The sequence below is a fragment of the Diorhabda carinulata genome, chromosome 11 (genome assembly GCF_026250575.1).
Source record: "Diorhabda carinulata isolate Delta chromosome 11, icDioCari1.1, whole genome shotgun sequence".
NCBI lineage: Eukaryota > Metazoa > Arthropoda > Insecta > Coleoptera > Chrysomelidae > Diorhabda > Diorhabda carinulata.
In genome coordinates, this window is record NC_079470.1 from 3,755,159 (window position 1) to 3,767,682 (window position 12,524).

The 12,524-nt window shown below is 31.6% G+C and overlaps 1 protein-coding gene across 13 annotated transcripts in view; it reads right to left on the reverse strand.

Annotated features, from left to right (window-relative positions):
- Positions 1-12,524, reverse strand: part of LOC130899732 (bromodomain-containing protein 3-like) — a 76,338-nt gene that overhangs the window by 7,690 nt on the left and 56,124 nt on the right. For all 13 annotated transcript variants that reach the window (XM_057809892.1, XM_057809891.1, XM_057809893.1 and 10 more), the window contains 3 exons: positions 8,505-8,584; positions 5,513-6,828; positions 3,565-3,736 (listed from right to left, as the gene is read on the reverse strand). In XM_057809892.1, coding sequence (XP_057665875.1) covers positions 3,565-3,736; positions 5,513-6,828; positions 8,505-8,584 — 1,568 coding nt within the window. The remainder of the gene's footprint in view (positions 1-3,564; positions 3,737-5,512; positions 6,829-8,504; positions 8,585-12,524) is intronic.

Genomic DNA, 12,524 nt, shown 5'->3' on the forward strand with positions numbered 1-12,524 from the left:
AAATTGATGCATATCATCGATGATTTCAAACTTAACCAAAAGTACACCTCAATATTACAATAATCACTTAATTTTGTAGAATTTCGAACAGTTAAATCAGTAGCGTAGCTGGGCGTAGTGGGACCTCTCTGATGCGTCTATGTCCATGTCTTTATCACTACAAGTTACGCTACTGGTTCAGATCAGTCTTTAAATCATATTTTATTGAATTATTCAAGTCAATAGTATAACATCACTAAATAAGTTGTGTGACTGACATTACATTTCAATTAGTCAGAAAAAATTGACAGTCATTTAAGTAAAGCTACTTTTGATATTTTCGAAACAATGACTTCAAAACAATTTCGTGTGTTAATTTATCATTGCTTCTTGATGAAAAAAAAAATACTGGACAAGCTCAGCAATGGCTTCAAAAGTGTTATACGGACTCTGCTCCATCGAAAAGAACCATTTATTATGGGTTTGCTGAATTTAAACGTGGTCGTACAGACATCGATTATAAGGAGCATCCAATTGAAGTGGTTACTCCAGAAAACATAAAAAAACTGTACACATTGGTTATATCTAATCGTAAATTGAAATTGCGTGAGGTAGTTGAAGACGTAAAGATATTAGAAGGCAGTGTGTTTACAATTATTCATGAACATTTGACCATGAGGAAGCTTTTATCAAAGTGGGTACTCCTAATCGATGAAAAATAACAACGTGTTGATGATGCAGAGCAGTGTTTGGCCATGTTTACACGTAATAAATCAGATTTGTGACAATGGAAGACACATGGATCCATCACTTCACTCTGGAATCAAAACGATCATCATCTGAATGGACTGCGGCTGGTGAACCACAGCCGAAGCATCCAAAGGCACAACAGTCTGTTGGGGAGGTTATGGCTTCAGTATTTTGGGATGCTCATGGAATATTGTTCATCGACTATCTCCAAAATGGAGAGACAATCAATAGCGAATACTACATAGAGTTGTTGGATTGTTTGAATGCAAAAATCAAGGGTAATATGTCGAAGAAAAAACCTCTGTTTCACCAAGACAATGCACCTATTCACAAGCCGAGAGCAACGATGGTTAAACTGAACGAATTATACTTCGAATTGCTTCCTCATCCACTGTACAGTCCAGATCTGCCAACCCCCCCAAGGATTACTGGCAATTTGCTGATCTCAATGCTCACCAGTAAGAAATTCATCTCAAATGAAGAAGCAATTGCTGAAACTGACGCGTATTTTGAGGCAAAAGACAAATCCTTCTACAAGCACGGTATCAAGAAGTTGGAATGATTGTATGTTGAAGGAGATTACATTTATGAATAAAATCGATTTTTGGCAAAAAAATTTGTTTTTCTTATTTAGTCACACGACTTATTGAGTGATTGGCTGTATATAGTTGAAGTATAATACATTTGATTGAATATTTATGACCAACATTTGACTTTTGACATTTTAATTTATTTTGTTATTTATAATTTGAACTCTCTCCATTAAATTTTGCTTACATTATTGTAAAAACTGTTTTTTTAACATCCCTGATGAATACAATCAGATGATCAATATTTTCTGAGATATTCAATAAATTTGAAGGAGGCTAGTGGGCAAAAGAAGCTTTTCTAATAAAGGACAAGCTTTGGGAAAAATTTCAGCTAAATCAGGGGGTTCACCTGAGGTAGCCTAGTTTTTCTATTATTTTCTTAGTTTAAAGATATAATTTATTGTTTAGATTTGATAGGAAAATAATTTTAGCACAAATTTATATCATTTTATTAAATAAATTCCAAAATACAAATTTTATTATATATTATAATACATTTTTGCATTCTTATGAATCTAAGGTTAGTATGTCGATTAAAAAAACTCACAATTGCACTAATAATTCTATATTAACTGTTGTAGTAGTATCAGCCTCCTCAAATTCTCTAAAAATTCATTTTTTCTTGGATGGCTTTACTTCTCAGATGTAATTTTCGTTACTCCTTTAACGTATTCTCATTTTTGTAAATTCTCTACTTTTGTTTATAATATCTTGCTTGGCTTGTATGGTGAGCACAGTTCTTGATACTTCACGAAAACCAACTATGGTAAACAATGTGATGAAGTGTCAGTCCACGTGCACATCCTTATTCAAGACATAACAACTGGTATTAAGAGGATTTTGAACTGTTCTTTTACCGATCACCCACTGTACCAAATTATCAACTAAACTGAACTGACACTAAAAGTTTAGTGTGTGAGTGGTAAGAAGTATATTTGGTTTGAATTATCACCAAAGGGTCAAGAAATTTCAACCTATTTTTAAATTCTTGTTTCTATTAGCTCAACGACATGCTTCAATTTATATACTGTATGAATGAAATTAGCCTGTATATTTACAAAATACATACATGGTAAAAATATACCGAAGAGAGGAAAATAGCTTACATCACATCTATACATAAAAAGGACAACAAGCTAAAATGCAACAATTATCATGGGATATCAGTAACAAGTATAATAAGCAGGATAATATATAATAAGAATAATATGATAGAGCAGAGGTACACTAATTACGAAGAAGAAGACAGTGGGTTTAAATTTGGAAAGTCCTGTACAGACAACGTTTTCTTTTTAGAGCAATCGATAGTGAGGAAAACAGAAAGAAATAGACCAGTACACCTTATATTTATAGATTTATAAAAGGCTTACGATAACATACTAATAGAATACAAACATTAACCATATCCTTACAAAGGCTATCCATAAAGATATAAAGTCTACAGCAAAAATTGGAAGTATCGCAATTCTTCAACGGTATTAAATACCTAAGACAAGAGTGCTGCATCTCCCCAACACTTTTCAAAATATATGTTTCAGAAGCTCTAACGACTTGGAAGAAGAACTATTAAGGAATGGGTATCCAAATCGACGATGACACATGGTTACACACCTTTCAGTTTGTAGATGATCAGATAATATGTGCAAACGAAAGAGATGACTTAGAATACATGGCACGCAAAATAAATTAAGGATACGTAGAAAAGACACAGTACTTGTAAGATAGGAGAGGCTACAACCGCCATACAACTAGAAAACAATGGAATTATAGCAAAATGTGAGAACTATAAATCTCTAGGAGTTATTTTTGACAAAGAAGGGATAGATGATACAGACATAAAATGGAGGATAAACAGAACAATAACTAAATCACTAAATGGATTAGTGGTATACTAAATAAGAAAATAAAAAAAATTCAAAATCTACAATGCAATGATTAGAAGTACGTTGGTATACAGATCGGAGACGTGGAGAATAAAAAAACAACTAACGAAAAAAATAGAAGCCAAGGAAATGGATGTCTTAAGACAAACTAAAACAACAACGTCAAGCTTAGATTTGGTCAGAAATGACACAATAAAAGAATAAACGAATCGAAAAGAAACAATTAAAAAACATATTGAGAAAAATCAGTTGATTTGGTACAGGCACGTAGAGACAACTACAGGCAACTAGGCATGGGACAAGTACAACATTTTGTAAAACAATGTAAACTTCTTCAAACAGATTCCCTTTTATTTACTCACCACTTCTCGTCTTCGTCTTTCTTGTTCTTGTAACCTTTGTCTTTCTCTATCTGATATCCTTTCCGAACCAGAACTCAGTGAACCCGGTGAAGTGCTACCTTCCCCAGGCGATGATTTCAATTCCTCTACCCTTTGGCTGGGTATGGTTTGTTGTTGATCAGCTACGGCTTTCCTAAAAATCATCAGATGTTTATTTACCCGGAAAATCTATAATTGAATATATTATCAGGATGATAGTTGATAACGTCAATATGTTTTGATATTAATTTTTTTCTTGAAAAGGAAACTTGATGGAAGAATAATACGTCATATTAGTGGTGATGGTTCCAAACAAAAAAGATCTCTTGCATTTACAACGTTTCCAAGAGAGTATTCAAGTTGAAAGAACTTGTTTGAATTTTTTTTCTGTTTAACTATATAAATAAAATCCAAGTAAGTATTATGTTACGAGGGTGTGTGAAATAATTCTCGTTTACCTATTTTGAACTTCTCAATTGTTAAAATGATTATAAATCTAAATTGATTTGCTTGGAACCCAGAAAGTTATCTTCACTAACTTTCTACTCCACACTAATGCATCGAGATATCAATAAAACGATTGGCTTGTACAATAAATGTTGGGAAAAATTTCAAATTGACAGTCCAATCAGGGAACATGATTTCAATTTGCACTAGTGTAGAAGATAAAACTTTCCCTGTTAGTTTGTAGGGCAAAATATTAAGTATTTCATATGTCTTCCGAAAACATGTGCGAACACCCTCGTAACAATACTATAGTCTTATTAATCAAGTTTCGTTATGTTATGATGTTGTAGTGTGATTAGTCCTTTAGTGTTGACAATCGGAAACAAGTTCGAGGGTGGATAGCCCGGGAAACACATTTTTAATTACTTATTTTGTTATATAATAAATAGTTTATTTCAATGTAGTTTTGGTGTTTTAATACAACGAATATAGTCAACCATTATTGGTTAGCCCGAAGATACATTATATATTTTAAATGAGTTATATGCTCTTTAAACCTTTTGGTCTGTCCAACATGCTTGCCGTCACAATAATTACAGCTAATTTCATAGATACCACTTTTTTCCAAATCTGGTATTCCTTCATCCTTGAGATTACCCAACAATTGTTTTAATTTTCTCAAAATCTGGTAATTATACGTTTAAAAAAGAAGTATGTTGGACAGACTAAAAGATTTGTTCATATCCGGTTTAAAGAGCATTCAAAATATGTAGAGACCGAAAAAGCGGGTTATGCTGAGCAGTCTGCCAGTTACAATCATGACATAAATATTAATGTAAGATTATTAAAAAATGTATCAAATAACAAATTGATGGATGTATTTGAAATCATCAAGATTGTTCAATGTAACAACAGTTTATGTAGGGATCAAAAGGTAGTAGTTGTGTCCGTTCTGGAATGTGTTAGAATATTCTGAGACTACCCTCAAGATATGATATTTTTGCCTCTGGTACGTTAGCGGTGGGGAACTCTGATATCCGCGTACCTTTGCCATCTAATGTTCTTTTGTCACCTTTGTGTGGAACATTGTCAAAAGCTCCTTCTATGGCAGCAAATGGGCATAAAATTGTTTGTCTGTTATTTAATACGTCCTGGATATCTACAGTCTTTGTAGACTTGCTTGCCTAGTTTACATGTTGAAAAATTGTTGAACGTAATAACAGTTTATATAGGGTCAAAGGGCCTATTCCTTAGAGTCCATTCTATGATTTAGTTCTTGAGGAATCAAAGTGGAATTTCTCACCTACGGCCTCTTAAGAAGATAATTTGGTTATCTTGGATAAACATTGTGTTCAGTATGAATATCTCGACCGGTTCCAGATATTCCAACTTAGAAATGAAGTAACCTTTCTCTATTACTCAGAATCCCAACACCAATCAGATCGGAGCGAAAAGTGCAAATGTAGATGTAAAAATTGATTACCTTGCTTTTTCCAACGCATCTTCCTCTTCTCTCTCCCGTCTGCGTTCATTCTCTGCTCGCAATCTCTCCCTTTCGGCCTGTTCTCTTTGTTGTCTCTTTATCTCTAGGTTTTCCAGTCTTTGTTTTTCTCGGTCGGCTTTTTCTTTTGCTTTAGTTTGGAATTGCTTGAAACTATCCATAACTTGTTGTTTACTACTTCCGCCGGGTGTCGTGTTGTTTTGCGGCGATTTGCCCTTAGCCAAACTAGACCAGGAACTTGCATTTTTAACATTATGTTCTGGTTTTTCAGTCTTGAAACCGTATGATTGCGATACAGGTTTTTGGTTCAATGGAAGTGACTTTTTATCATTCAAAAGACCGCTTAGAGTGTCCATCCGTTCGTCCATTTTGATTTGATGATCGTTTTTCATCAATTGGGTGTTTAGATGTTGCGGCAGGGGATCAAACATCGAAGGTATCGATAATTCCATTGGTAAACCCATAGAAGACATACCATTGTTATTAGTGGGTAAATCGAAATCGTGTTTCATACTGCTAAATCCGTTATTTTGCGTGTGTAACATATTCGGCTGAGGTGGTATCAACCCTGGCATTTCTGAATCCATGGGATTCGGTAACCCATGGTGTAGCAACGCGTTCGTCGGCGCCATATTTCCTATAGTTACTGGAGCTTTCATATCCATATTCAACGTTCCCGGCTGTAAAACAGGATGGTTAATGGTGGGATTTAAATTTAGATTAGGATGTGAATGTGGAGGAACTATGGGATTGCTCAAGGTTGTAGGCATTTGTAACATGGAAGATGCAGTGATAACATCCATCGCGGCGTTTTGTTTAATATCATGCTCTAGACTAGCTAAAGATTGTTCAATGGGGTCGGTATAAGTACCAATTGGTGATATGATGTTAGGTTTTGGTTTATCTGGAGAAGGGGTAGGTAGCGCTACAGCTTTAGGGGCTTGTGGTACAGTTGTAGGAATTATTGTAGGAACGGTAGTCGGTAAATGCGTTACGGCAGGTAATTTTTCAGGTTTAACAATAGGAGGTACTATTGGAGTGATCGGTGTTGCTTGTTGCGATTGTTTAACATTCATAATCGGTGTAACATTTGCTATGGGCGATGCTTGCGTTGATTGAGGAGGAGCAGTAGCATGCGCGACGGGCGTAGATGGAATTTGAGGAGTGATTGTATTTGTTGATGCTGTAACGTTGGCATTTGATGGCAAAGTAGTATTTACTGCCGTGGTTATAGTAGGAGCTGTAGTAACAGATACTGGTATGGGTGTACTAGTTATTGACACCGTTGGACCAGCATGCTGAAAACAATAACAACAATTGATTTAATCTATACAGAATTCGGTTATATCAATATATGTATATATCATCCAAACTATTTTTCAATTTTAATTCTTTACCGAGTTATAATATCAATTAAATAAACTGAACTGAAAATATTACTAGAATAGCAACGTGCAGAGCTTCCAAACCAACGAAGATATTTGAGCTATTGGAAAAAACTTGTACCACCACGTATATTGCAGGTTTTTATTATTTGTTGCAGATTTTGAAAGAGAATAGAATTATGTACTGAGTATTGAAAATTATTAGTCATCCATCTCAGGTAAACGGAAGATGAATTTATATAAAATTTCGGACCTACGATGTGAGTAAGATTATGAGAAAAACTTTCTTCTTTTTTGTTTTTCTCGATATTTCCCTTTCTGTCCCTTACACCTTCCTTGGATACTCTGTGACCAGAGGAAAGCCAATTTTTAATGAATTTAAACTTGGAAAAACCATTTTTTGACTAAGCTGTAGAAAGAAAATCAGTTTAAAACACAATTTTCGGCAAAATTGGCCAAAGAAAAACGATTAAGCTAGAAAAAGCTTCTTTCCGTCCGAGTAGAATAAAATAATATATTTTTTTGGAAAAAGATAAAAAACCAATATTAGATCCGTTGACTGAAGACTGAAAACCATTTTTTGACCAAATTGAACTTAAAAATGCTATTTTTTAACGAATTTACACTTGGAAAAGTACTTTTTTGACTAAACTGTATAAGGAAAAGTTTTTCTGTTAGAATTGAAGTTTAAAACTCAATTTTCGACAAAATTGGCCAAAGAAAAACAATTAAGCTAGAAAAAACTCTTTTCCGATCGACTTGAATAAAAATATATATTTTCTGAAAAAAGTGAAAATGAAAAACCAATATTGGATCAAATTGACTAAAGAAAAATCATTTTTTTACTTGAAAAATTCACTTTTGTCGAATTTAAAATTAAAAAATTAAAAACCAAATTTTCGATAACAACATCAATACAGAAAATATTTTCCAAGTGCTTAAATTTTCCAGTGTGGTTTTTTTCTATATAAAATGTTGAAAACAATCTAAAAATATTGATTATATTAAAACAACCATGACCAATAAATGTTATCAAGAAAAATGACTTACAAATATAGTAGGAAGCTTACATTTCAAAAGTTTATACCAAGGACTTCCATAGCATGTACCACATCGAAGTTAGGTGTACTTTCTTAAATTAAAAAAAAGGCAACCATTCATAGCAATTTTTTTTCATGTTAGAGCATAAGTTCCTTTTTATTCAAATCTGTTCTACCTACTCATTCCTTCTTTAGTAATTTCCATCTATGTTCCCGTTTCCTTCATTTTATTTTTTTTTTCTCAGTTCTACATCTGCCAAGTTGGAGTACTTGTTTCAATACAATTTAAAATATTTTGAAATCCGCCAAGAAAATTATCTACTATAGTGTATGGGGTAATTTAAAAAAAATTATCTTGACACATCCTATATTAGTACTATTGGCCAAATTTTAAAGCTGCCAACTATATTTGTAAATATATTTTTTTCCTATGAAATATTTATCACAAAAGTTGATCACCCGTATATGAATTATATTTAGCAATATTATCAAATGGTTACCTTACCAATCGACTGGATATCAGCAATTAAAAAAATTGAGGAAACTTACCACATTATTGGAATTGCCTACAGAAGGATTTGGTGATTTTTTTGTCCCCTTCTTCTTAATCTGCCGATTTGTAGGTCCACCTACAAAACTTTTACTCTGAGTATACGTTTTTTTTTGTTGTTATTCATACTTGAGTGCGGCTCGTTAATTAACATTTTTTTAAAGGTCTTACCACAACAAAAACAAATTTTTGCGTTATATATTAAATTTAATAAATCTCATTCTCCACATCATTCAATGTTAATGCTTACATTATATTTTTTGTTGCATCAATTTGCATTATTTTTAAATAAATATACAAACAGTAACTCCTATATATTTAGCCTGGAAAACACTAATAATCTACTCCTAGAGGCAAGATATTTAATATTAAATAAGTATATAGGCCACCCCTGTATAGGGTAAGCATTTTGTGTTATATACAAAATAAAGTAAATTCTATAATAAAAGTTATTTACACAGTAAACAATTCCCAGTGTTTGTCCCCGCTTAAAAATTAATTGAAAATAAAAACAAAAATGTGAAAATGATAATAAGAGTATATTTATATTTAAAATTAGGTCAAATACAAAGAGACAAAATACATAAAAAGTATTGAACAATATTCAAAATTATAGTGCAAAAAAATCGGTTCAAGTGAAAAAAAGTTGGGTATGTATAACCATACTCTTTTAAACAAAAAAAAAACAGTATCAATAAAATCAGTAAAATTTCAAAAATCATTTAAATCCATTTGGCAATATCAATAATCAATCCACGGTCTACTTTTAAACAAAATATAAAATTATGTAGCAATTTGAACAATATGCAGAATAAATACCACACCAAAAACAGTGTAATTTTAAAACAATAGGGGGGCATACTAAAATAGAATCACGCAAAAGCTCTCTATAAAAAGAACAATTTGATGCTTGAAAACTTAAAAGAGAAAGGACAAAAACTAAATAAAAAAAAACAAGAAAAAATACAAATAGTCTACCGAATAGAAACAGAATGGATAAAAAGCCTACCGAATAAAATGATACTAATAAATACCTACCAAAAAATTAATAAGTTCAACGAAGAAAATGTTAAATAAAGACTTAATAATAAAATAACTGATAAAAACCCCACCAAATTAAATTATAAAGAAGAAAAAGCCTACGTAATAAAGAGCAAGAAAAAAAGTAATCGAAAAAAGAGAAAGGATAAAGCTCCATCAAGTTATATACACAGGACCTAAGTCTACCGAATAAAAAGAGAACATACAAAAAACCTACCGAATAAAATGAGGGTAAAACAGCCCACCAAAATCAAATACATAGGACAAAAAAGCAAAACTAATAAAAGATAAGAATCCTACCTAGTTGAAATGCACAGGAAAAAATGTCTACGGAATAAAAAGATAACGGACAAATAGCTTACCAAATAAAAAGAAAAAGTACAAAAAGTCAATGGAATATAAAGAGAAAGGACAAAAAGCCTATCAAATAAGATGAGAAAGCATAAAAAACTCACCAAATTAAAATACTAAGGACAAAAAAGTTACCGAATGAAAAAATACAAAAGTTACCAAATAAAAAAGTTAGGATAAGATTGCATCAAATTAGTATACAAATCAAATAAAAAGAAAACGTACAAAAAGCGAATCGAATAAAAAGAACAAAAAGCCTACGAATAAAAAATATATCTTATTTATATAATAAACTTATTGGATTAGCCATGGCAGCTTTCTTGTAAGATACCAAAAATTTTTAAAGCACCTTAAGATATTTTTTTAGTATAATCAGACCTTCTTGAGGGAATGTAGGTCATTTAAAACATGGTAAATGAATTATATTTCCTGTAACAGAAATAAGAAAACTATTTTCCAAATAAATCCAGATGGATTCCGAAAATATGGGTGGACCGATTAAAGAATTGCCAAAGTTGCTATTAAATATGATAAGCAACAACTGCATAATTATTTATATTGAATGTAATGTAAAAAATCCAATAGCTTTCTTCTTTCACTTTCCAATTTTTGAAATAAAAACACCTTGCACCCGATCGATCTATGCTTCTTTGGACTTTACAAAATAATTTACTTATATATTAATAATATGACGTTACAAAATTATAACTCGACTCAACTCAATTAAATATTGCAGTCGCCACCTTTTTATCTACAGGTATTTGATAAAATCAAATCAAATAAACAACTTTTCAAGAAATTCCTAAATACAAAAGAAATTGTATATAGGTATTTACATCATTTTTAAATCACAACATAAGCAATATGATATGAAACATTGTGGGACAATTAAAAGAGATTTAAACTTGCCTCTACTTTTATAAAGTAACTACCACGTTCAATTTTTCCCTTACTTTTTGCAAATTATTTGAAAGCAAATTCATTGATATACACTGCTCAACAGCTTCAGAGTAAACACTTTTTTTTTCAAAAACATCAGTTACCCTATGCTACATAATCCAAAAAGAATATTATGGAGTACTCTTTTATCAAATCAACACTGAAGAAAAAAACTACAATGATTGATTAGGACATGTAGAATATTTAGAAAAAAGAAGATACATAAATTCAACTGGAGAAAAGTAAAGGTAGACTGGAGAAAAGTAAAGGTAGACTGGTGAAAAGATAGAAAACAAAAAAATTTGAGAAGAGCAGACCACAAAAATTCATTGGATCATGTGGAATATTGAGAAGAAAGAGGATAAATAAAGGGTAAAAATATAGGTAAGTCGATGTAAAGATGGAAAACAAAAAGTTCGGAAACTCTTTAACAACCATAAATGGGGCTAACTGGAAAATCTTGTGTAAGACAAAATTATAAGCTACACAGATGGAACAATACGAGCTAAATATTCTTGAGTAATCTTTACCAAACTCAAGACAAAAGAAGAGACTACAAAGAATGTTTGGAACATTCAAAACGTTTAGAGAAAAGAAGGAAGAAGATACAAACCGAATGGGATAAAAGGAAAGAAAAAACGATGTAAAAATAGAAAACAAAAAAAAAATTGGGATACCCTTCAACAACCATAAATGGGACTAAGTGGAAAATCTTGTATAAGACAAAAGCAATCTTGTATTCTAGAAGAAGATTAAAGAAGAAGAAGAAGACTACAAAGATTAATTGGGACATGCAAAACGTTTTAGAAAAAGAAGATACAAAAATCTAAGTGGGCTAAAAATAAAGGTAGACCACCGATGTAAAGATAACAAAAGTAACTTCTCAACTTGACTAACTGAAAAAAAAACAAGAAACAGAAGAAAATGGAGAAATATTTGTAAAAAGAAGAGAATTCAAAAGTCTTGGAGTTTCTGGGATCGTTCAACACACTGTTTACAATACCACTAACACTCACAATTACACTGTCGCGCGTTTTGATAAGTTATCGTCATCAGAGAGTGAAGAAGTGAGTCGTCGAATCCTAAGAAGTACTAATTAAGCTTTGACAGATTAAATCAATTGGTTGAATTATAATATACCAAGCAGTGTGCACTTAGAGTAACTGATCTTTGAACTCACGTTGGTTATAGGGTAAATTCTTACAAATAAAAGGGTAAACGTAGTCAAATCAATTTACGAGGATTTTGTTCAAAAGAAACTTGTAAATGGAATGCATAAATATGTATACATCTGCAGCTGTTTTTTTTATATGGTTTATAATTTTGCATCATTTCATAAAAACTTAGTTTCAAAAATATGTAAGATTCAAATTTTAAATAAAACTTTGCAAAGAGTAATGATAAAATTAGCTTTTTTTTAAAAAAAAAGAAAATGTAGCCTAGAGTGCAAACAATGTGGGTGGAGGCCAACCTTTGCTTTTGGTGACCAATATAAAATTGTATAATTGTCAAAAAAAAAAATTATAATAATAATAAAAAAATAAATCAAACCATACAGTACCACGGATTACGTTTGTTTCTAGTGGTGTTCACATTTTCTTACCTTTTTATTACTCATTTTGCTTTTTTGCCGAAAGGCTGATAAAAATTGACGTCTAATTAAAAAAATTATGCTTAATTATAAGTAA